The sequence below is a fragment of the Sinocyclocheilus grahami genome, unplaced genomic scaffold (genome assembly GCF_001515645.1).
Source record: "Sinocyclocheilus grahami isolate Dianchi unplaced genomic scaffold, SAMN03320097.WGS_v1.1 scaffold207.1, whole genome shotgun sequence".
NCBI classification, from domain to species: Eukaryota; Metazoa; Chordata; class Actinopteri; order Cypriniformes; family Cyprinidae; genus Sinocyclocheilus; species Sinocyclocheilus grahami.
In genome coordinates this window covers 1,910,077-1,936,729 of record NW_015505386.1, presented here as the reverse complement: position 1 = coordinate 1,936,729, position 26,653 = coordinate 1,910,077, and the positions used below count along the sequence as shown (strand labels likewise).

The 26,653-nt window shown below is 37.1% G+C and overlaps 2 protein-coding genes and 1 long non-coding RNA gene across 3 annotated transcripts in view; 1 reads left to right on the top strand and 2 right to left on the bottom strand.

The window, feature by feature from the left end:
* LOC107595693 (ATPase sarcoplasmic/endoplasmic reticulum Ca2+ transporting 2b) overlaps nucleotides 1-15,054 on the bottom strand; it is a 46,562-nt gene extending 31,508 nt beyond the window's left edge. The window contains exons 1-5 of the mRNA XM_016286185.1: nucleotides 14,439-15,054; nucleotides 13,997-14,014; nucleotides 13,825-13,907; nucleotides 9,498-9,602; nucleotides 4,441-4,579 (exon numbers count right to left, since the gene is read on the bottom strand). Of these exons, the coding sequence (XP_016141671.1) occupies nucleotides 4,441-4,579; nucleotides 9,498-9,602; nucleotides 13,825-13,907; nucleotides 13,997-14,014; nucleotides 14,439-14,556 (463 nt within the window). The 5' untranslated portion in view covers nucleotides 14,557-15,054. The remainder of the gene's footprint in view (nucleotides 1-4,440; nucleotides 4,580-9,497; nucleotides 9,603-13,824; nucleotides 13,908-13,996; nucleotides 14,015-14,438) is intronic.
* Nucleotides 15,055-21,257: 6,203 nt separating this feature from the next.
* Nucleotides 21,258-24,054, top strand: LOC107595690 (ubiquitin-conjugating enzyme E2 G1-like). The gene is made up of 5 exons (XM_016286184.1): nucleotides 21,258-21,517; nucleotides 22,257-22,359; nucleotides 22,451-22,548; nucleotides 22,620-22,798; nucleotides 23,535-24,054. The coding sequence occupies exons 1-5, from the start codon at nucleotides 21,475-21,477 to the stop codon at nucleotides 23,619-23,621; spliced, it is 510 nt and encodes a 169-aa protein (XP_016141670.1). The 5' UTR covers nucleotides 21,258-21,474; the 3' UTR covers nucleotides 23,622-24,054.
* A 1,725-nt stretch (nucleotides 24,055-25,779) lies between these two features.
* LOC107595691 (uncharacterized) lies at nucleotides 25,780-26,592 on the bottom strand. Its single transcript, XR_001610289.1, has 3 exons — nucleotides 26,496-26,592; nucleotides 25,972-26,071; nucleotides 25,780-25,860 (listed from the first exon to the last, which is right to left on the bottom strand). It is a non-coding gene; the product is annotated as an uncharacterized lncRNA (long non-coding RNA).
* Between the last annotated feature and the right edge of the window lie 61 nt (nucleotides 26,593-26,653).

The window sequence follows — 26,653 nt, the reverse complement described above, 5'->3', positions numbered from 1 at the left end:
GTCAGGGAGACGCTGTGTTTCTAGGCGAAAGCAAAAGCACTTTATTTGGCCTTCCGAAAGTAGATGCATTTAGGAATCTTTAAGATTACTTACAACAGAACAGCAATGCATTTTATGGACGACCTTTTCGTGAACCTAGGAGAGGAGGTAATTCTGACTTTGCTATGACAATCTGGCGCTTCTGAATCAGCTACTGTTTTGTTATTAGTTTAAGTATTTGCTATTGACTGTTCAAATGCGGAGTTTTGCGCATCATGTGTGTGTGTGTGTACGCGAGCGAGAGAGAGAGAGCGAGAGAGAGTGCGAGAGAGCGCACGAGAGAGAGAGAGAGCGCGAGAGAGTGCGAGAGAGGCGGAGTTTTGCGCATCGTGTGTGTGTGTGTGTGTGTGCGCGCATGCGTGCGTGCGTGCGTGCGCGTGTGACAGAGAGAGAGCGAGAGAGATCACAGTGGAATCAGCTGTCCTAACCGTGGCTTGTGTACTGCAAACACATACCAGCTTCATCACTGTGTCTGTCACGCGACTCTGTTCCCCTTTCGGGTTCTGTCTTTACATTTATGTTGAAAGCTGAAGCTCGCGATTATGGTAAGGGGTGTTACATTTCCGACGAGTGCTTGCGGTGTTTGCCCAATCACAATGCACTGGGTCAGCTGGCCAATCAGAGCACTGCGCTTGTCGGAAGGAGGGACTTTGTAGAAAACGAAGCGTTTGAGAGAGGCGGGGCATAGAGGACCTACAATAATGTACAGTATTTGAAAAACATGTTTTTTGAACATTAAAGCATGTCAACATATTCTGTTACATCAAATACACAAAATAATGATCTTTAAAAAAAGCATCATATGACCCCTTTAAATCTCATTTTGTAAAAAAAAAAAAATTGTGAATCGAATCGTGAAATCAAAATTGTGAGTGGAGTGAATCGTTACATCCCTATTGAGGAAATACATCAACTTCGCATTGTGGATCGCTGAATCGGCTTTCACCGTGGACAAAGCGGAGTCCAGCCCAGGGTCGTCACACGTGGTTGCCGCAAGCCCTTCGTCGAATCCTCCGGCCGCGCCATTCTCAAGGCCGCTGGCCTCCGGTCACTCAAGCCTGCCGTGTGTGACGCTGTGTGACGCATTTTATGGAAGACTGTTTCCTGAACCTGCAGAGTAGCATACAATGGGTCTGTGCTCAAAGGCTGTTCTATAAAGTGGGGTAGTTCCAACTTTGCAAGGACAGTATGGGCTTCTGACTCTCAGCCTGCAAGTACATTTTTTATATTTAAAGAATTTGCCACTGATGATTCAAACGCGAGTAGCACTTGTTGTTTGTCGTTTCTCCGATCACAAATGCAGACATGGTTTTATGTTTACGCTGCGCGATATGCAACGCAACTCGTAAAAACACAGTACAAGTCATTATAATCAGTAATTATGTCCCCACTGGATGCAACAAATGCCTCATTTGTAATGGGTTTTAATGTTTTTGTCTCACCGTGCCGGGAGACGGCATCACAGTGTGTTAAGGGGCGTAACATTTCTGTCACACGCTTGAGGTATTCAGCCAATCACAACACACTGGACTGGCCAATCAGCGTACACCTCGCTTTTCAGAACAATGAGCTTTGTAAAAATTTATGCAATTCAGAAAGGCGGGGCATAGAGGAGCAACAATAATGTACATTATGTGGAAAATAATGTGTGTTTTTTTTACCTTAAACTGCATAAACACACTGCATTACACCAAATACACAACAATGTTCTTTTTAGCAACGTCATATGACCCCTTTAAATTTGCTTGTGAATTAGCAGTTTGAATTAGAATTGCTCAATGAATCACTCGGAGCTTTTACTCCAAATTGCAACGGTTATTTCTTAGTTGTCCAATACAAAATCAACCAGGAACTGTTACTATAATACATACTTAAATAGATTAAACCGTTAACTTAAAGGAAAAATAAAGATAAACATTCATGATTGTTTTTTGTTATATTGGTTATTTGACCAATATATATATATATATATATATGAAACCATGATATTTTTTTTTGAGAAAGTGAAAAGACAGCATTTATTTGAAATATATATATATATATATATATATATATATATATATATATATATATATATATATATATATATATATTTAATAATATGAGGTCCCGTTGTAAGGTTGAATCAACAGTAAGGGAAACTTTCTTTGGGTGACAAAACCCAAGTAATTTGCCTCCTACAGTTGTTTTTTTGAGCAGCCTAATTTATTTATTTATTTTTTGTCATCTGGAGCCCAGCTTCTGCAAAAGTATCTTATTCATATCCCATAATATCATCCCTTAGATGTATCCTTAGCAACTCCGCCACCCACACAGAAGTACTGTGGAGTGTTTAATTTTGCATGACCCATCCGTTTAGGCACCCCTCACAGGTTATGTAATGGGTGCACTCACCTGGTTGCATTACAGCAGGGTATTAGTCAGAGCCGCGAGAACATTCGCTCCTCCAATCCCCATCCTGCTGATGGGGGCTCTGCTGTACCATGTAGCACTACCCGTTTCACCTCATCATGACTAAGCAGCTATTTAACTCCACCTGAAGCTTTTGAGCACACACCTCATCAAGCCCAGTACAGACACACGCGGTAATATGAAGCTTACACATGCGCACAGTGTAAACAGAGTGTGCCGACCCTGAAACAACAATGAAAATCTCTTAAAGGAACACTCCACTATTTTTGAAAATAGGCTAATTTTACAACTCCCCTAGAGTTAAACAGTTGAGTTTTACTGTTTTCGAATCCATTCAGCCGATCTCCAGGTCTGGCGGTAGCAATTTTAGCTGTAGCTTAGCATAGATCATTGAATCTGATTAGACAGTTAGAGGCACAAGTTTTCAGAGTCAAGTTTTAAAATAGGAAAAATATAGAAACTCTCTGGTCATTTTTGATCGAGATGCTAACGGTTTAATCAGATGGAGTGTTCCTTTAAGGGCACTTATGATGAAGTGTTTTGGTTAGCTTAGTCACGGTGAACTGCTACTTGCACACTAGCTGAAAGAGTCTTAACAGCCGTCCAATGTGTGAAACACTGAGTGAAGCAATAAGGAAGGACCTAGTGATCTTTTCCAGTGAGCAAAGAGACGTGGCCGTACGTGACAATATAGAGAGCAAGGGGCACTCCTGATAATCCCTATTCAGATGAATTCACGTGGACGTTCTCTAAAAGTTAACCAAATTACAAAGTACATGACTTTTACAGTCGTCCTCTTCCAGGAAAATAGATAAAAAAATATTGATGACTCATCTTGCATTATACAAACTATTGCCTAATAATAATAAAAATAAAAAACTCTAAAACTGAGATTGTCCCCTCCCCCTTAATCATAAACCCCTCCTACATTTGACTAGAAATAGTGGCAAATAGCCTTATATTAGATTTCCTTTTCCAAATAAATAATTGTCAAATTTTTTATTTATTTTTATTTTTTTAAGTATTTTCAAAAAATATAACTTTAAAAATTAAGATTTTTTAAGTAAGACTTTTTTTAAAGAAATTAATACTTTTATTCAGCAAGGATGCTTTAAATTGATCAAAAGTGTCGACATTTACCAAGTTACAAATTATTTCAAATAAATCAAATTAATGCTGTTCTTTTAAACCTTCTATTCAACGAATCCTGAAATGTATCATGGTTTAACATTATTAATAAGAACTGCTTCTTAAGCAGCAAATCAGCATATTAAAATTATTTTGTGAGACACTGAAGACTGCTGAAATTTCAGCTTTACCATCACATGAATAAAATGCATTTTAAAATATAAAACAGATTTTAAGTTATTACATTTAAAAATATTAGTTTTACTGTATTTTGCATCAAATTAATACAGACTTAATACAGAGAGAATAAGAGACTTATATCTAAGTCTAATATGTACCTCCTCAACTTCCTGTTTTAATAGGAAATATGTTGGTAACACAGAAAATCGTGAAACTCAAATACCACATAAGTCACATAGGAAAAAAAGAAAAGGAAACACACAAAAACGCAACATTAGCTCTCATTTCTCAAGCAATACAAAGTGACGCCATCCATTAATTTCAGATAGATTAATTTGTGGCAATTAGTTGAAAATTATCTTGACAAGCAATTTGTTAATTCAGTGTGTTTTCTTTAAGTACAAGCAGAGCTCTAATTGGTACTCTCTAGGAAGTCTTTACTGCAAAACTCATGAAACACGGCCTCTCCAGAGGCAACCGTGTGATCACACACAAAGGTTCAGAGAGAGTGTCACTGTAAGCCTAAACCACTGGGAAACCAACCTGTTCACACAGCAGCCGTACCATATGTATGATAGCACTGGCTGCTTTACACCTGTTGCTGATTAGTTCCCGCTGCTGCTAAGACTTCACCAAAGCTGAATTTAACATTGAAAATAGTCACTTAGTTGAAATTCTTACCGGCAACTTCCACAATGTCCCCGGGTACGATGTCCCTGGCTTTGATCCTCTGTACAGTCTTCCTGTCCTGGCGATAGACCTTGCCCATCTCGGGCTCATACTCCTTGAGGGCCTCAATGGCATTTTCTGCATTTCTCTCCTGCAAGCATAACATGAATGGAAATTAGACCTTTTCATATTTCTGGGACATACTAGTAGGCATAAGAAAGCATAAAAACTTGTTTATAACAGGGGTTTTCAAACTAGGGTAAAGGGGCTGCAAGGGGGTCCACAGAAACATTCAGAGAAAAAAATATATAATAAATAATAAAAATGTAATATATTATTTTTCTTCAGCAAAGACACATTAAAATGAGCAAAAGTGACGGAAATCTTTTGTAACTTATGTCCATTTCAAATAATTGCTGTTCTTTTGAATCAAAGAATCCTGAAAAAATGTATCACGGTTTCCACAAAAAAATAAGCAGCTCAACTATTTACAACATAGATAATAAGAAACGTTTCTTGAGCATCAAATCAGAATATTTGAATGATTTCTGAAGGATCATGTCACAGATTAAATGAACAAAAGAAAAAGAAAATATTTTAATTAAAATATATTTTATTTATTAATTAATTTTCTCACACAGATAGGGTTCCTCACACTTTCACATTATAGAGTTTAAAAAACCATGGTCAATAACAATTCTTAAAAAGAAATTAAAAAAAATGATTATTCTAGACATAAATAGGCTATACAAAATCTGCACACTTTCTTCCATAATTTCTATGCTCATTAAGACAAATCTTGAAAGGAATCAAATATGCCAAATGTGTGATAAATGGAGATGAGAACAAAGACTCTAATTTTATTAATAATAGCCTAAACAAAATTAGCCAAACTGTTTCATATAGTAGAATATGTTCAAAATACAAATCTGCAAAGCTCAATTCAGTGGCATCCTAGAAATGGTAAAACAATCCAGCGCTATATCGGCTCACCTCACTATAAGAAATTGAGTCTTGGATGACTGAGGCGCTGACCTCTAGTGCTTATTCTTAAAACATTGCATTTAATATGGGTGTCGAAATTAATAGTTTTTAACGATTCGGTATAGGTTCAGTAATAGACCATAACAGATTATAACGTACTGATGCTTTTCTGACATCATTTGTCGCGGTAGCATACATTAGGTGCGCTCGGCTTGAAGCTCCGCTGCGCAGAATTATCACTGGATGACATCAAGTAGAATTTTTAATTACTCACACTCGTGTCTCACCTATGGAAGGCCAAAAGGGTCAAAAACACGTGAATTTTAACGCGTCAACAACGCAGCCAAGGACGGCCCTGATCGTAATCGAACTGTGAGACCAGTGTAGGTTCACACCCCTAGCATTTAAGGCAACCTTATGCTTTCAGCACGATTAATCCCTAGCGACACAATTACTAATAGTGGTAGCCTGCTTGGCAGAGAATTTGGCAGTGGACTTCCTGTGGTTTCTCTTGCATGATGGGAACACAAAGTCTTATGTCAAACAAACAAAACTAGCGTGCCTAAGGGCGAAAAAACAGTTTCAAGGTCCAGCCCCAAACAAATAAGGGGGGGAAGGGTTGTGGTCACCAAGACATTTAAGGCAATAAGCTATAAATACACACGCCACAAAAGGCCAATCAGTATCACTTTTCAATAGAAGACTAATAAGCAACTTTTTTACAAAAATTACTGACATTACTGAGTTTCTAGTCAGGCACCCTGCAGTAAGGTATATCACACTAAAATCATTCTAACCACAGTGATGAGCATCAGTGATAATATTCAGATAGCTAAAAAGTATACAGAAATTACTCCTGTGCATCATGTTAATGATGAGAAATAAAGCAGAGAGGGTTGAAAGGCAGATAGAGTCACAAGATTTGGCCCATGAGGCCTCGCGATTCTCATTTCACAGTTAAAATGAACAGAACTGAAAGGAAGGCCAATCTAACGCTGTAAGAACACTTTTGATTCAGACATCAATGAAGAAGCAGAGCGCACTGCCTCAAAAACACACTCCTTTCAAGCATGGAGTCTTTCCAACAGAATATGCTCTGCCAAAATTTAGATTTAGATTAAAGCGATTGCCAAAAGACATTAAAATCAGTGAAATAATTCATGAAATGCATTTCATTCATATAATAAGTACTCTAAGTCCATGTGGCAAGGAAATAAATTACTAAAGAAGAATATTTTGTTTACAGTGCTAAAAATAATTGACAAAAATAAACAGACACAATGTACTGTATCGTTCAAAAAGTGAGGGGTTAGTAGGATTTTCCCCCACAATTCTTAGAAAACAACAGCATTTATTTAAAGGGTTAGTTCACCCAAAAATAAAAATTCTATCATTTATTACTAATTACCCTCATGTCGTTCCAAACCCATAAGATCTTTGTTCATCTTCGGAACACAAAAGAAGATACTTTTTATATAATCCGAGAGCTCTCCGATCCTCTCATAGACCGCAAGGTTACTACCACGATCAAGGTCCAGAAACGTAGCAAGGACATCGTTAAAATAGTCCCTGTGAATTTTACGAAACTACGAGAATAATTTGTGTGCAAAGAAAACAAAAATAACGACTTTATTCAACAATTATTCTCCTCATCCCACCTGTAGCGATGTGCCACCATTGTAGAGAGAGTATCATGACGGATGCGCTCGCTTCCGATTCATGTAAACGACGCATGTACGTGTTAATGTAAGCAGCAGCACCATGCGCATGTGTTGTTTACATGAAGCGGAAGTAAGCGCATGCGTCATGATACTCTCCACAACGGCGTACAATTATGGTTGAACCCCTGATGTCATATGGACTATTTTAATGATGTCCATACTACGCTTCTGGACCTTGATCGTGGTAGTAACCTTGCGGTCTATGGGAGGGTCAGCGAGCTCTCGGATTTTATAAAAAATATCTTAATTTGTGTTCCGAAGATGAACAAAGGTCTTACGGGTTTGGAAAGACATGAGGATGAGTAATAAATGACAATTTTCATTTTTGGGTGAAACTATCCCTTTAAAATATAAACCTTTTAACATTTTCCTGTCACTACTGAACCATTTAATGCATCCTTGTTGAGTAAAAGTATTAATTTAATTAAAAAATATATATATATAATAAATCCTCTTGCATCTCACATCACACCTGCCATTAGGGAAGCAATGCACCAAAGAACTGTAAGGGGAACACTTGTAGGCCACCTGTGAGGCAAAACTGGACGAATAACAACTCAGGAAACAGCTAAAATGATGAGTCTAGTTTTAATTTGCTTGTGAACATTTCCTACTAAAAGCTAGAGCAGGAAACATTGGACAAATTGTCCCTTTTGTTTAAAACCTACCATTGAACAGAAAACGATAATACTGCAAAATATTATATGAATTTAAAATAACTGTTTTGCAGTTATTTAAAAACGTAATTTATTCCTGTGATAGCAAAGCTAATTTTTTTAGCAGCCATTACAACAGTCTTCATTGTCACATGACCCTTCAGAATGGTGTCCCAAGAAACATAAATCAGTGTTGAAACATTTATTATTATTAATGTTGAAAACAGTTTTGCTGCTTAATATTTTTGTGAAAACTCAGAAAGTTCAAAACAACACTTATTTGAAAAAATATTTTGTAAACACAAATTAATTTAATGCACCCTTGCTGAATAAAAGTATTATTTTCTTTAAAAAGAAAATTAAAAATTCTAAAAAAAAAAATATTACTAACCCCAAACTTTTCAGCAGTAGTGTATTGAGGAAAAAAAAATTGGTACATTTTCATAAAAAAGAACTTAGTGCACTAAATTAATGATTAAACTACATGTTTCTGTTAAAAGATAAGAATACACTATCGTATATAGACGACCTCAAAGCTACCAGACATGGACTATACTGTAAGTCTCTAAAGCCTCTTTTTTGGACTCTTTAAAGAGTTCCTTACATTTATATACACTAATATTATCTGTAAAACTCCAGCCCAAGGCATTTAACACTGTGTTGCTGCTGTGCCCTTTGAGAAAACCATTTGGAAAAAGTAGAAAACTACTAGGAGGGGACAAGGCTGAGGATACTCAGGGCAGTCTGGGTAATGAATGGTGACTAAAATAAAATTATAGCGAGAAATCTGGGACATGAGTTTCAGTGCCGCTGAGAGGTGCTGGAGAAAATAGGGTCTTGGCTCTATGCTGAATTCCACTGGGACAGCAGGGCTATCTTTAGAAAAGGGCAGGGAAAAAATTGCCACATGTTTTCATTTTCATAACAAGGCTAACTACACTGTACAAGAAAATCTACATTCACAATATAATAGTGTCTAAAACAAACTTGAAAGCCCAGACACGTGAGCTCTATCCGTGGAAAATCTGTGGTCTGGAGGACAGTAAAGCTTTAAATTCCATTATATGGACTATAACAACAAATGCTATCCAATTATCCTTGTACCAAAGTTGCATTTATTTAATCAAAAATACAGTAATATTCAGTTTTCCATTTTAATATTTATAATGAAATTATTTTTTATGATGGCAAAGCTGAATATATGGTGCTCAAGAAACATTCTTATTGTCAGTGACAAAAGTTGGAAACTTTTTTTCAGTACTCTGATGAATATAGTTTTAAAAAACTGTATTTATTTGAAATTGAATCTTAGAATATAATATTTTGTGACATTATAAATGCCTTTACTGTCACTTTTTATCATTTAACACTTTTGATCATTTAAACTTACTGACCCCAAACTTCATCTCTCATACAACAAAGTAATCAAATATTGTTCATAAACATATGGCAGAGCACGTCAATATGCAAAAACCAGGATTTAGCGATTATATGGGACATTACTTGTCCAATTTGTCTTTAGCAGTCTGGAAGCAGTTTAAGTGAGACTATCTGCACAAAATTAAAATATATGTCAAAATCAAAACACTCCTTTGACCTGTGCAAACCAGTAACCTTACAGCTATTACTGTATTAGCACTTAGTAATCATTTTGCTCAGAAAAAGTATAAAATAAGGCAAAACTCAAGAAAATGTGGTCCAAACTTACCTGCCAGACACCTACAATGGCGTTGGCTATAAGAATTAGTAATATAACAAAAGGTTCCACAAATGCTGTAATGGTCTCCTCTCCCTCTTCAAACCAGGCCAGTACCTATTAAAAAAAAAAAAAAAAAAGAAACATTTAAATCAGGATTTCACTCCCATTTATATTTCCTTTATTCCTTTGAGGAAGTTCGCCAAATACCCACACATTACCAAATGACTGAAAAACACCAAGGAGTCTTCCAGGGAAGACACCTTATAAACAGTTTAGTGCATCATGTTTTTACACTTTTTTGGACCTCAAGCATGTCTCTCTATATCATGAGGCTTGGCAGGAGTTGTGGCTTTATGCCATGTGTCAAAACAGACTGTCGTCAGTAACTTCACAAGCACGACTATATTTCATGCATGCCACTTGTAGGCAGTATAACGGAGACAAAGTACTTAACGAGCCAGCTATGTGAATTTACAGGCATGCTGACACGGTCCAGACAAGGCCCAGTAAATGCTGAAGCACTTTATGTAATATGATCCAAATTAAAATAGAACAGCTTTCATCAGTCTAGACTCTTAAGGGTATACCTGGGCCACACAAGAGGTCTCACTGGTCAACCGAGAATGTAATGACAATATCTAATACTCATGTATGAACAATGGTGTCCGTCTTTGCAAACACCAATACACAAACAGAAGCAATGTGCAGTCAGTGCATAAAAAGTGAGTCTTAACACCAACCCACATATTCTAGTGAGGCAAAAAGTTTAGTATTCCTTATGCAGTCTCTGGAATATTGTTTCTATAATGTCCCGTTTTATCTTTCAGAGGGTACTCAAGGACAAACTTGAGTTCTGTTCGATTAAATCCCTGACCTTGTATGAGAGGTTTCCTTTGCAGCTCTTGGTCATCATTTCGATGATACATTGAGTCCCTAAGCTAGTTCACACAGAGAAACTGTTCTTTATCAATTAGTCTAATCATAGACATGCATCTGGTAACATCGTCTACCCCAATTTAGCTCAACGAACAGCATGGACCTAAAAAGCATTATACAGACATTTGCATAATACACTGTATAACAGATGAATAAAATATACATGTACTACTATTAAAAGTTTGGGATAGGTTGTTTTTATTATTTTTAAAAATTTAACTTTTTCAAGTAAGGATGCATTTAATTGATCAGATGTGACAAAGGCATTTCTAAGGTTACAAAATATTTCTATTTCAACTAAATACGGTGTCCACAAAAATATTAAGCTCACAACCATTTTTAGCATCATCATGTGACACTGAAGAGAGCAGTAAAGGCTGCAGAAAATTCAACTTTGTCATTACAGGAATAAGTTAAATTTTAAATACATTAAAATAGAAAACAGTTATTTTACATTGTAATAATATTTGATATTACAGTCTTTGCTGTATTTTTGATCAGAGCAAGACTTCTTTCAAAAACTAAAAAAAAAATCTTACCAACCCCAAAAATTTTCAACAGTGTATACATATTTTTAAAACACAATTAAAATACTTTGTTGAATAACACATTTGTTGTAATGGTTTCAAATAGAATTCATCAATTTACCGAGTTGTGGCAATATGTTTTGTCTTTGTTGAACAACTATAAGTCATACTACAGATGTGATACTTTTAACAGCAGCATTATCAAACTCATACCAAAATACATAAGTTAAAGGGTTAGTTCACCCAAAAATGAAAATTAGCCCATACATTACTCACCCTCAAGTCATCCTAGGTGTATATGACTTTCTTCTCTCAGACAAATCCAGTCGGAGTTATATTAAAAATAGTCTTTGGACTTTCAAGCTGTTTAATGCCACTCAGCGGGTGTTGCATGCATCAGTCCAAAAGAAGTTAAATAAACCCCATCCATAAAAATGTCTCACACGGCTCCGGGGGGTGAACAAAGGCATCCTGTAGCGAATCGATGCATTTTTGTAAGAAAAATATCCATATTCAAAACGTAATAATCACTTTAATCTAGCTTGCGCTCACTGTTATACACGGAAGCAGTTCCAGGCGGATGACGAATGAGTTCAGCGTTGCGCATGCGCCGCTCAGAAGTGACGAACGCGGAAGCGCAGCGGAGAGATCAAAACAAAACAACGGTCACGAATTAGAAGTACAAGACGAGGATTTGTAAAGAAGAATGTCAGAGGATTTCGATATAAGCCAAGAGGAGACTGGTTTTCCTTTGCTAAAGTAAGGAAACTTGGCTGCCTTTGCTACTGTTAACAAACATTGGTTTTCACAAGACTCACCGGCGCATGTGCAACGCTGAACTCAAACGTCATCCGCCTAGAACTGCTTCTGTGTACAACTGTTGGCACAAGCTACATTAAAGTGATTATTACGTTTTGAATATGGATATTTTTCTTACAAAAACGCATTGATTCGCTACAGGAGGCCTTTGTTCACCCCCCGGAGTGGTGCGAGACACTTTTTTTTAATGGATGGGTGCTTTTTATGTAACTTCTTTTGGACTGATGCATGCAACACCCGCTGAGTGGCATTAAACAGCTTGAAAGATCAAAGCCAATTTTTTATATAACTCCGACTGGATTCGTCTGAAAGAAGAAAGTCATATCCACCTAGGTCAGGGGTAGGCAAGTTCAGTCCTAGAGAGCCGCAGTCCTGCAGAGTTCAGCTCTAACCCTGAAAAAAAAAAACCTCACCTGCCTATAGCCTTAGTAATCCTGAAGACATTGATTAGCTTGTTCAGGTGTGTCTGATTAGGGTTGGAGCGGAACTCTGCAGGACTGCGGCTCTCTAGGACCGAACTTGCCTACCCCTGACCTAGGATGACTTGAGGGTGAGTAATTTATGGGCTAATTTTCATTTTTGGGTGAACTAACCCTTTAAATGCTATTTCTGGTAAAACTTATGACTTCTGAATACAAAGCATAACGGCTTTTCCAAAATGCAGTCCATTAAATGAGATGCCACTCAAAATCATTCAACTGACTTCAATTATAAAAGGTTCTTGTGGAAATAGCTGTGGTTGTAAATTTCAGTTACTGTGCTTAGTCCTGATGGGATACACTGTGCTGATTTAATAACAACCTTGCCTTGTGGGAATAACAAAGGTGAGTGTAACAGCAAGTTATTGCATCTCTATGATAGGTTAGTCAGAGCAAGCATAACACGTTTGGACCTTGTTTAGACCTGTATGTGGCTAGGTGCCATTGGGGTTTAAGAGAGATCTCAAACAATACACAGGACCGATTCTGAGGGAACAACTTTCCTGTTGCCAGTAACACTTGTGCAGTGTCACAACACTGGACACCAGATGTGAAGATGAGGAACAAGCAGTCAGTAACAAAAGCAAATGGATTTAAGAAACGTCGTTTCCCCCGTCTTTTCATATATTTGTCATGTAAACAAGCATGCTGTAATAATAATAATCTTCAATGTTGATGCCACAAACAGTGATTTTTCAGCACACCCACAGGTCCAAACACAGGAAGTCGATGACAGTTGGTTTAACACAGTAACCTAACCTCCAGGCCAGAGTATTTTACACCATGTTCTCAGCGAGAGCACTCTAAGCTCTCTTAGACTTGCACCATGCTTCCCATTCCAGCGTGAAACATTATCCAGAACAGACAAGTGTTAAAGACTCCAGACAGCATAAATGAACCACTGAGTGAACCGCTGTACATCATCACCTTGTAGCCTGATGACAGCATTTTGTAGCATGACCAAAATATCACGCAGTGCATTTATGAAGCACTCAGATACCTTTCAGCATGGTACGTATCATTACCCATTGTGTCGCAGTTTTTAACATGTCACGTAGTGATAAAAAAATAAGCTAAAATTCTTAACGAACCAAACGTGATTCATAAAGTTCTGTTTGGTTAAGATATGCACCTCACCATTATTTATATGCTATATTACATTTATATAACAGTTTTGGTCTGTTTTAGAATGTCATTTTTAGAACCAGTGGAAAACCCAGAATGGAACTGGAGCTGAGTAATTACAGAACACAGGGCTCTCCCTGAATTCTCTGTAACTCCATTCCACTAACATATGCTGTTCCAGATCGTTTTTTAGTTTTCACGTTGCTTGGTGACAGCCAAAGCTTGATGATTTGGCTTATTTCCCCCCCATATAAACTAACAACCATTTTTTCCCCAGAAAAGTTTAGTTTAATTTCTCTTCTGGTTACACACTAATGTACTAGTCCGCTGCACAATAACAAAAGTTGAATCCAATCGACCCTCATTTAACCTAATCCAGATAAAACTGGAGAAAATGATGATATGGAAAACTAAACAAGTACTGTATTCTAACTGTACTGAGGTACTTACAAAAGATATGCAAGCTGCCAGGAGAAGAATCCTCACTAAAAGATCCTCAAATTGCTCCACCACCAACTCCCACAGTGATTTTCCTGAAGACAAAAGCATGTGAATACATGATAATAAAGACCAAGGTGTGGAATGCATAAAAGACGTAAAAAAAATCATGACAAAAGATTACCCTCTTCCGCAGGCAATTCTGTGGGACAGCCAAAGATTCACAGCATGGGGGGAGAGATATTCGTAACATTAGATTACCGTAAAATAATCTGCATCATTCAGGCTTCACAGCAAAAGACAATTGCGATTTTAACTTCAGTGTGAAAAAATTAAATACGTAACAAAGCAGGTTGTTTATATATACAACACTAATTTCTGGTCAAATCTGTAAAATAAGAATAGTCGCTGGTGGCGAGCAGCAGTGACGTCACGCGCCTTCATTTCAGACACATGCCGGCTGATGAAATGAACCTTGCCGCACGTGCGCCCGCTCTCTCACGGGCCTAACAATGCTTTTACACTAGACACACATTGCGAAATCATCTAAACCTCTTGGCTTTCCTTTGCACTGCCGATACTAGTCTCCTCTGTTAGCATTAGCCGAGCCACGTTCGCTCACTCACCGTTCGGTCCCCATTTCTCCCGCTGACGCTTCACTTGCTCCAGGCCGAGCCCCGTGCTCTCGTTCACGCCGAAAAAGCTGTAAACTTCCTCCACGGTTTTCGTATGTGCGTTCTCCATCGTGGACGGACGGACACGCTGATTATGAACGACTGACTCGCAACCCCCCCACAAACGGGCTTCTTCAAAGCCTTCAGTCCTGATTCCCAAGACCTTCGGACCCACGAAAAACTTGAACCAAAAATAACGTTAGTGACCTCAGATAAACGGTACACGATAAAAGCCGATGTTAACTTTTTAGTTCAGGCGTTTAATGAGAAGAAAAGTTACAAACCCGGACTAATTCAAGCTAAAATGACACACGCTGGTTGTTTTTGGTCTTTAAGTTTTTTCGATGCCTGCTTGGAGTCCTAGTGTCCTTATGATGTGCCGAGTAACCAAACGAAGCCCTTAACTAGTCTTTCGGATCTATCCCTCGTCTCATTCCCGTGAACCGCAGCACACTGCCGGTGTTCGCAGCTCTAGCACCATCAGCACCAATCGCGTGTCTCCGCTGTGCCGCTCTCCTGATCTGCATGTACTGCGCTCGCTCTCCGCATGTGGAATGCACTCATTGGCTGCGCGGACTCCGGAAATCCCGTTCCTTTCTTTGACTTTTCTTCGTCACGTCAGTGTGGATCAGCTGACCCTCTTGGCCGACGTCACTCCAGATGAAGAAGGGTGTAGTGTAGCACAGATATGTCCCTGATATGCTCTATATTTAGAGGATAGATGTGGGGGTATTTTGTATTGATATATGTTGACCAAAGTACACAATAAACCTGCAACGCATGCGATTGTTTGTAGTGTGTGTGTGTAAGTATGTATATGTTTGTATGTGTATATGTATATACATGCATGTATGTATGTATGTGTATATACATGCATGTATGTATGTGTATGTATGCATGCATGCATGTATGTATGTATGTATGCATGCATGCATGTATGTATGTATGTATGCATGCATGCATGTATGTATGTATGTATATATGCATGCATGTATGTATGTATGTATATATGCATGCATGTATGTATGTATGTATATATGCATGCATGTATGTATGTATATATGCATGCATGTATGTATGTATGTATGTATATATGCATGCATGTATGTATGTATGTATGTATATATGCATGCATGTATGTATGTATGTATGCATGCATATGCTCGGCTCCCCTGAAAACGTGATTTGTGAAATTTTGGGGGGGGTCTTAAAAAATATTGACTGTGTTATTTTGACGTGCAATTTCAGTTTTGTGTAATGTGATCATCGTGGATTATTATGTGTAAAATTGCAAAAATATCATTCATTCATGCATGACGGCGATTTAAACCTAATTCACTTCAATAAAGATAAATATACATGCTATTCTTGTCATGACCATCAAGGTGTGGGGGTGCTGCGGTGCAAATTCAAAGATTCGTAGAAAAAATATCAACGCTGGACTCTGTGGTCGGTTCTGTGTTAAGGTAAGGCATGTTATTCGCAGTTATGTGTTGTGGCTGGGTTGTTATAGGTCTGCGTGACTCTCGATGTCTTGGGTCTAACTGAACGGAGGAATTATGGTATTAATTATAGTGCTTGCATAAAGCAAGTAGTGCATACACTTTGGGCTCCCCCAAAGTCCACGGTGTAGTTCGAACACTGCAAAAGCACCAAAAATTGGTTGAATGACCATGGTATTGGTGTGCTTGACTGGCCAGCAAACTCACCAGACCTGAACTCTACACATACATATTTTTTTTCTTGCCCCCCCTGACTCAAGAGTCAGATGCTTTCCGTACCCACTGTATGTATGTATATATACATACATACATAGATACATGGCGACATCTGACTCTTGAGTCAGGGGGGGCAAGAAAAAAAATATGTATGTGTGTGTATGTATATATATGAAATAAATAAAATAAAAAAAAATTCGGATGTAACTTAAGCATCAAAACAATGCCCTACCGTATTGCAACGCATCAAAGCAGTCAATCCAACACAAGTCAAGAAGAACTTGCCACCGTTTAGTAAATTGTGGACTAGCTTTGGCTCTTCCTGCTGACTTGAATGGTGATGCTTTCCGTTTGTCAGTTGATGGCCTTTAATTTTTAATGTGCACGCTGCTTTTCTGATGTTCACTGAAGTTTTCCGTGTATTTTTCCCGTGTCACTTGAAATGTTTCCTTTTTGAATCGTTGTTACCAAAGGCGAGACACGTGAGAGAAAAAATAAACGATCAGTTGTGGGACTATATTCTGTCATAAATCGCATACCATTCATTGATTAACTTTCTACCGTCCGTTACTGGAAATGAAATGAAATTACTGGTTGATATGTCCCGATCTCAATAAAGAGTACACACGCTTTTGGTCCGTGAATTAGATCTCGCTCGGGACGCGCGCTGTCTGTGGAGGTTTGGCCAGGACCGGTTCCAGAATTAAATCAACATATTTATGTTCCGTCCATTGCCAATCACTGCTATTTCAATAGTGAATCCCGCATAAATATGCGGATGTCATTCCCGAAACTTTGCAGGATGTAGCCTGTGTCCGAAAAACGAATGTTTCATACAAATTCTGAATGGATTATACCCTAGAAAGTGTCACAAAAAAGCATCACTCATCTTTGTTTATCGCGATCTTACAAAGTTCCGTTATAATCAATGACGCTCTCTAAACTGCACAATGAATCTCTTATTTACATCGCGTCTGCACTTAGTCATGAGATGATTTACGAGCTTGCAAAACTGCACTTAAAAACTGCGGCGCTTTCAGCGGTGAGTGAATTCTGACAAAACGTTGATTGGCCATTGCGTTTTAGAAATCAACAGATATGTCTGTGATTGGATAAAATATGTACAAAAATGTGAGGGGTGTACTCACTTCTGTGAGATACTGTATATATATCTACAATATACATTATACTACAGACCACCTCATGCTTTACAGGTTTATCTTGCATTCTTCAAATCTTAGTGTTTAAACTGACAAGCACCCCCCCCAAACCCATTTCTAATTAAAAAGATAATTTATCTTAGATGTGTCTGACTGGTTAAACAGGTAGTTATGCGGCCAAATATTTAAATATTTCTTTATTTCTTTTTAGATTGGTGTAGAAAGCAAGCTTAATTTTCTTCACATAGGGCTTTAGGTTGCACACTGCTTTTCACCATTATCCAGGCATCATTTGGAGAAAAGTTTATAACTTGAACATACAAGATAAGGCCACTCACTGCACACTGTCTCGCTGATGAAAAGGAGGAATGAAACGACATCATAAGATTAACTTGGATCCGGGGTCTGCATGCTGTTTTGCAACACTACAGGCTCAGATAAAAAGATATGAAACTGCTAAATTAGTTTTGCTAAAACTGGGTTGTCATGGAGATATGACATGGTGCTTTCTATGTCGCTGGTTTATAAGTCAATCTCCTAGTCAAATGTCATTCTGTCCAGTATTATTTGAAAGATAAATTTGCAAGAAATATTGACTAATTGATTCAGGTTCTAATAGTTGTTTAGAACACTTATGGATGAATGCAAAAAAACAAAAACAAAAACAAAATATTACTGTACACTGACATCTCTGTGGTTCCATAAAAGTTGATTTGGCTCATGGAAACAGAAATGTCCAAAAAAGGCAATCAGCTCAGATTCACAGCCCATCTGTCGAGGTCTCTGACAGTTGCAGTAGAAGGTGATTTTTCTTGACTGACAATATCTTGTATATCTTGACGCCTTAACCTCAAATTAGCTTGTTCTGTACTGGTTTATTCAAGATGAAAATAGCTGAGGGCTGAGATGTTGGTCCAGTTATGCTCTCCGATTATGTCTATGTAGAGTTTCAAACTATATACCATATATATCATGACCATGCAAAATTATTATAATATTATATGTAAAAATAAATTATGTTATCTGCTTTCCATGGTCATTCGATTTATAGAAATATCTGAGAATTTTAAAATGGTGATTTCCAGGCCTGAAAGTCCTGAAAATGTATGTAGTTTTTTTTTGTTATGCTCATAATTTCAAGGCATAGAATGTTTTGAATCTGAAAGGGTTGAAAATTCTTTATGCAGAAATCATAAATGACTAGAAAAATAATGGAACTTCAAAAGGTTGTGGAAACCTGGATGCTCAGGCGCATTTTCAGGTTTTCATTCCCTATATTAAAAAAAACAGTATGTAAACCTTAAAAGAATAGTTCACCCAAAAATTAACATTTGCTAAAAAATTTACTCACCCTCAGGCCATCCAATATGTAGATGACTTTGTTTCTTCATCTAAACAGATTGCATGTGGATTATTGTGATGTTTTTATCAGATGTTTGGATTATAATTCTGATGGCACCCATTCACTGCAGAGGTGAGCAAATCCAAATATATTCCAAAGAAGAAACAAACTCATCTACATCTTGGGTGGCCTAAAGATGAGTCATTTTTCATTTTTGGGTGAACTACTGCTTTAAAAAGAATGTATGAAATTCAAACTATGAAATGCATAGGCATAAACTGCTACATTAACATTCACTTTATAACGCTTTATAAAGAATACAAAAGATGTTCCCTTTTGCATTGCAATTCCATTCACTAAAAGGTCAGCCAAGCTAGTAATAGCCCATTTATCACACACCTCATGACTGACACATTAATTGCAGCAGGCTTGAGAGAGAAAGAGCAGCTCGGTCAGCATCTCAATGAAGCGTCGAGCTGTTCGGGCCAACCTGTTTGCAAGACTTTATGGATTTATGTCTGTAATGGCTTCCAATTAGCTACAAGATACTTAAAATAATTCAGGAGGTTTAAAATTGTTCTAGAATTCAGAATTGTTAACTAATATAACTATTTGCATTTTAGCCTTGGTGGTTTAAACAGGTGGTTGGATGAGAAAGATGAGTTTGATTGTTTGAATATAGTAATAAGGCATCCAACAGTTCAAGAGAAGAGTCAAATGTTTCCGTAAGATTGCGCTGTGTTCAGTGTACCATCACTTCTTTGTGTAATACAGTGGGTTGACAGTTGCATGCTAAACATGTAAACAAAAGATAAGGCACAAGACAAATCTCTGGTAACCATGCGACAGACAGATCTGGGAGGTATACCGTTCCTCAACGTGTGTGCCATCAGATGAAACACGCCAGGAAGAGTACACAAAGTCCTCCTTTTGTCACCTGAGCACGGCTGTTTATTCAGAAACCCATCCCCTTGTTTGAGTTTCACGGATGTGGAGTGTAGTTGCTAACAACTCTTTCCCATATTCAGTCTATGTTTGGTATCAGTTTCTGGGAAGGGAGCCAAATGTTTGCCTTTTATGGTTCTGTAAAAAAGCAAATGTAAGATTCTGGCATGTCAGGAGGATTGGAAAGCTCTCAAGATAAAGGATGGGCCAAGCTTTGTAAATCCTCAGATTCACTGATTCAGGCTGATCTGAAGACACAGTTTCGACATATTAAGATATTTTTTCAAATCAATACGCATATATTATAATTGTATTAATTGTAATTTATTAGTAACTAAAAATAAAACTAAACCACAGCATGTCTTCTACTAAGTGACTTACCTAAGGGATGTTATGGGAGAGCGTTCAAGTGAGCAGTGACTGCCATCTAGTGTATTTTATTTGTTATTGCAGGAAACATGTTGTCAGTATACAGTGAATAGCATTCACTGTCACTAATCCTTTATAATTAGTCAACACATGTAAGCTACACAAAACAAGTCTACGTGTATAAGCTACGTAAAACAAGGCCCAATACTGATTTGTCCGTATAGATTTTTCACAGGAGTTTAGGCTACCTGTATTTTGAATTATGCATTGTATTGTGTATTAGGGTTAAATGAAATGTCTTGGCAGAAAGGACAGTACTGTCCTGGTACCTAATGTAGCCTAATATGCAGTATGCAGTATAACTTTTCCGTATTTTCAAGGATTTTTTTCTTACAGTGTAGAAATGAAAAACCAATCAAATATATAAACATAAACAATGTACAAACTTAACTGTACAACTCTCAACACTGTTTTAAAAATGAATTGGAGGTGGTACAATTAATTTATTAACTTAGATAGGCCTATTACTTGTCTTTACTCTTTACATTTACTTTGAAATTCACTTTTTCAAAATGGAGAAGGCACAGGCAATGCACACCAGTGTTATCTTAGCATTATTTATATACTATAATAATGTTTATCACAATTATTAAAGAGCTTTTATTTTTATTTATTTATTTATTTAAACACATTTTTTCATTTTAGTTTTAGTATTTTTTTGAGCTATTAGTCGTTTTATATTTCGTTTCTTTATAGCTTTCCTATTTCCATTATTTCAGTTTTAGTTGAGTACTTTCAGTTCAACTTATTTCAGTTACTTGGCAACATCTGTAGGCTAATGCTAGTATAATTAATTTTACGTCTTTTAGTACTACACTTTATTCAAGTTTATTTCAGCTTTATTTCAATTACCGAAAATAATTTGAAAGGATTTAGTTTTAGTTAAAAAGAACATTGCTACACATTTATAATTGCTATTCGACATCTATTAAAAATGTAGAAAAAATCATTTCTAAATTAGATTATAGATGATTAAGGTTTATTTCTGTTCATAATAAAATATCACCTATATTGTCAGCAGAATAAATAAAGTGTTTGGTCCTGTTTACTTTGGCTGTGTTTCAAAACCTAGTGACACAGCTACATAGACAGCAATTGTATGCGTCACGGGCGAGCGCAGAATTTTTGCCCATCATAATTCGGAACGTGCCCAATGAAGATGCCCAAAACTGCTGTAGTTGGCAGCTACCTAGTGACACAGAGCCTTGAGGTCAGTGCCAGTATCACATGTATCGGTCGGTTCTCGGCGCATGTGAAGTAGATATCAAATACACATTGCCGAAGTGCTGCGCGTCGAACAACTTTGATTGCCAACATTCATTTCTCTGAATTCTTTATTTCGTCCCATTTTTGTTGGAGACATTATCTATTTTGTTAATATTAGTTCAAATAAAATGACTGAGCAATCGGCCCTGCTTCTGCGAAAACAGCTAGCAGGTAGGTGGCTAACTGTTAGCGTGAGTTGTACAAAATGATGGCATATTAACTATTTGTATCCATACCATCAACACTTTTAGCTAAATTAGATAGTGTGTAACGAAACCCACTGTGTCAGTGTTTGTGTAAGCGCTTATGGGCTTCGTATTTCCACTTGTAAAGTTATAAGGTCAGAAGCTTTGCTAGCATGCTAGCGCCTAATAAGTTGGTGAGGTATAAACATGTTGATCTCAAAGCTCATACCTTTTATTTAAGAAAATAGCCTATTTATTAAACATACTATTTTAGATATTTTAAAATAATGACAATGAGTGGTAAAAACTAAGTTTACTGGTCATAATATCAGTTGACACGTGTTAGTATGTAGTGGACAAATTGGGAAATAAAACAGCAACTCGTTTAGATTTTGTATTATTAAAATGTAATCTTTTTTTAATGCCTTAACTGATCACAATATAGTATGAAAAATAGCTATTTAGATGAACTTGAAGCCCTCATTAAGTAGCATAAAATGTAAGTTAATATCCAGGATTGCCAGATACATATTCTAAATTACAATACATATTATATTTTTACACACACACAAATATGTATAATTATATTATTTTTTGTGATCAACATGTTTATACCTCACCAACTTGTTCAAAACCTTTGACCTTATTTTACAAGTTTACACACACACACAAATAAATTTGAGATTCTATTTTAAAATAATATCTCTTTGTTTGACATCTTACAGAGCTCAATAAAAACCCAGTGGAAGGTTTTTCTGCTGGTCTGATTGATGATGATGATATCTATCAGTGGGAGGTTGTCGTGATCGGCCCTCAAGACACACTGTTGTAAGTAACCAATCCTGTTACCAGCCTTCTAGTCTTCTCAAATCTTGTCTAACCAAACTGTTTACTCACTTTTTCTGTTTTTGATTTACAGCGAAGGTGGATTTTTTAAGGCGCATCTCATTTTCCCTCATGATTACCCACTTCGGCCTCCCAAGATGAAGTTTATTACGGAGATTTGGCATCCTAATGGTGAGTGCATGTTGGTGAAATCGTTGTCCACATAGAGCCTGGCACTGATATCAATCTTCATCTCTAACCAGTCGCAAAGAACGGGGATGTGTGCATTTCCATCCTTCATGAGCCAGGAGAGGACAAATTTGGCTATGAGAAACCTGAGGAACGCTGGCTTCCCATCCACACAGTAGAGACCATCATGATTAGTGTGATCTCCATGTTAGCTGACCCCAATGGTGACTCGCCTGCCAATGTGGATGCAGCTGTAAGTTTACTGATTTTTGATGATACTGAATCACGTTTTCTAAATCGCCATGAAATCACAAAGAACATCAGTTTGTTGCGATGTGATGAGAAGGTACAGTAAAAGTTATTTCCATATTTTAGTGGTTGGGAGTGTTTTTTTTTTTAATTGAAAGGTAATGAGATTGGTTGGTGGTTATATTGTCAAACTTTGAAGTGTAGCTAACAACTCATTGTGTGCTCCCTAGACATTTACATTTAGAGAAAAGATTGATGTATTGCATTCCCTTCAGTTTATTCTTTAAGTTTTCTTTAATTGGTTTTAAAAAGATCTTAAGTTTACCTACATAAAACACGCAGAAACCCTGTCATTTCTAATAAACACTGAAATATTCCATAAAATTAAGAAATGGTCTATTTAGATTTCATGGTGACCTTATCCTTTCATCAGAATGTACTAAATGGAACGAGTTTATTTATTTAGGTAGGAAATGCAGCCTTTCTAAAATGTTGGCATATGGATAATGCATTACTATAACACACATTATTATTGTAAAAATGGTTACAGCATTAATGGCAAATAATGAATGATTTTAAAAAGAAGCGTTTCTATTTAAGCATCTACATCCTGGATAAAAAAACTCAAGTCCCACATGCATTTTTTTTTTTCCCACTCCAAAATGTCACTTAATTTAAATAAAATGGGTTTTAAATGCAAGTTCATGACTGAAACTCTCACATTTGTGATTGGCTTGCAGAAAGAGTGGCGAGAGGATCCCAACGGTGAGTTCAAGAGGAAAGTCGCCCGCTGTGTGAGGAAAAGCCAAGAAATGGCATTCGACTAGACGCCCCATCACTGTCTCGTTTAGTGCATATCAGTTCCCATCTCCATATCTTGAGGTCAAAGACAGTTTGAGGATTTATTTCAGCATTGATTTTAAAACCCATGACAAGCTCGTATCAATTTAAAAGGTTTAACTGATGTGTTGGATCATGTGTTGGCAAAGCTTCATTGACATGCCAATTACAAACGTTAATAGGCGATCACCTTTATTTTAGTCACCAGTTATTTGGGTTTGCACAATTTAGGGGTATCAGAGCAAAGCCACCATAGAATAATTTATTTTATTTTTTATCTGAATGTGTGAGTTCTAGCACATTTCGTTAGTGTCGATTACCCTCCACCCTCTAGTGTGTCTGAATTATTTATTATCTTAATTATGATGAAATGTACTGCATGACACTTGTGTTTTGACTCACTTTTTTTTATCTGCCACTGAGCCAACATTGCTCAAAATAGTTGCCCGTAAAAACTGCTCACAATGTTGCCCCGTGTATCATCAGCCTATGGATTCTACACCACTGGGTTGTGACAGATGTAATGGCTGGATTTTTAATCAAAATTAAAACACCACATTTGTAATTTCCATATTTTTATTGCAGAAATAAATATTCACTTCTAAAAAATGGATTACATTTTATAAAACCCCGTTAAGATCAAGAGGCATTGCACAGGTTATGGTTGCGTCCTTCAACTAATGACATTATGAATGACAGTGACACAAAACATAGATTAAATAAATGAAACCCTTAATTGAACAAATTTGGCTGTCTTTCAAGTGTGATCTCAAGAATCGTCTCTGTCTTGGAAGAACTCATCGAAATTTGTGTTACTGGGTTCCCCATCAATTTCCTGGAATTTTTTATCTGAATGTGTGAGTTCTAGCACATTTCGTTAGTGTCGATTACCCTCCACCCTCTAGTGTGTCTGAATTATTTATTATCTTAATTATGATGAAATGTACTGCATGACACTTGTGTTTTGACTCACTTTTTTTTATCTGCCACTGAGCCATCAATTTTGAACGAAGTCTTTTATGCAATTCTGGCGTGTTTTGTGCGTTTATGGTACTAGTAGAGGCTGATGGTCAGAATCGATGCTGATTTCCCTTCTCACTGACATGTCGGACAGCCCTGTTCCCTTAAAAAACAACAAAATACCGCAGAAGTCTCTCAAAGGGCCATCTCTTTCTCTGCTGCCTTAAGTTGTTCTCCTATCGGAAAGGAAAATTGTATTCAGTGATGTCAAGTCCGTCTCAATGTCTAGTCTGTTTTTGAGCTGGAATCCTCTTTTGGACAAACCAAAAAGTTAGATATTTGCATGAGACCGAGAGAATATTTTTTGTATAAATGGTAAGCTCAAAAGCTGTATTTTTTTGTGTATGTAAATATGATGTATTGTACCATAGCTCTAGCAGTCATTTGTTTGTGATGTTTCCCTCACATGTAGTTTTGAAATCACATTTATGACTATCCTGTTCACTCTTTTGTTCCCCAAATGTCCCATCATGTAATTGCTCATTAAAATGTAGCATTTGTCTTACGTATCTAGTGTTTGTCCTTATGTCTTGTTGTTTATGTCTTGTGTCAGTCATGTCAAAAGCAGTTACCTCTAACTTCTAAAGGTGCATACGATTCTTGGCAACACATATTTTAGGATCATGTCTGTGTCAGGTTTGTTGGGTGTTGTGTACTAATGCAAATGTAATTCTATTGTTCTAAAGACAGAAAACTATTTTAAGCAATAAGTCGTGCATTTCCAGTTGGTCTCAGTCATGTTTTGATTTGATTCAGTGGTGTTGAGTGGTAGAATATTGAGGAACTAAATATGGAGGAATGTCATTTCTTTCTGCAGCAATCATTTATGCACTTTAATAAGTTTGGATAAATAAAACAATTATGAACTCACTACACACCAAGCAGTGTTGTTATTGTTAACTGAAACGATTAAGAATTATTTTTAGTAATTGAAATAAGGCGGAGATAAAATACTAGATATTAGATGGAAAAACTTAGAAATGAGAGATATCGCCTAGCTGTTTCTCTTTAACAGATTTTTATTTGATCGGCTCCTATTTCATATGACGGGTCAGAACTATGAATGCATGTTAAGACACACAAGGCATTTTTTAGGCTCAGCACAGCATGCTACAGTCATCCGTCTTACCTTAATTTCATAGTTCTTGAAGAAAACATTGGCTTTGAAGTAGTAGATGGCCTCATCGATAATATCTGTGTCTTTGGCTGAATATAGAAACAGGAAGGAAGAGTCGATTTGTCAGATGGCCATTTAAGGAAGAACCACATACAACTCTGATCTCACAGGACTGCCTGAAATCAAGCAAACTTTCTTACTTTCTTTAGGAGCAGGACCCTTAAACTGTGTTTTGAGAGGCAGCAATGCCATATTCCCCACCAGTTTGGTGTCTGCATCCATCAGGCTTGAGTGGTAAGCCTGAAGAGAGTGGGACATCACAAAAAATACAAGAGTTACTAAGTAATATTTTTTTAATATAGCAAATTTGTTTTAAAATGACCAACGTTTAAAGAAAACCAGTGATCACTGAGCTGAATGCAAATGAGGAACTCCAGTTGTTTGCATCATGGACAGATGCACAAATTCTGTTTCTAACAACACATTTCTGACACTTACATATACATATTTGGCAATAATGCATAAATATCAAAAACATAATAAAATATGTATTTGTAAAACTGTTACATTTGTAGAAAAACGGCCAGAGTAGGTTAGCTCTATGGCTAATAACGCTAAAATATATTTCTAGTTCGCCGCTGTTCTAAAACGTGGCACAACAAACTGCTCATAACACAAACAATTGCGCTCACCGTCTAAATTGCTACGTTTAATGATTTCTTACCGGCATTTTGGCGCAATATGTCCCAAATCTTGCAGGCAAAATGAATATGTCGACGCTGAGAGCCGCCGCTTCCGCTGTGTGTGACTGTCCCACCCAACACCGATACAGGAAGTTTCCAGTGCAATACCCCGCCATAACCACTGGGGGGCGCCGAGGAT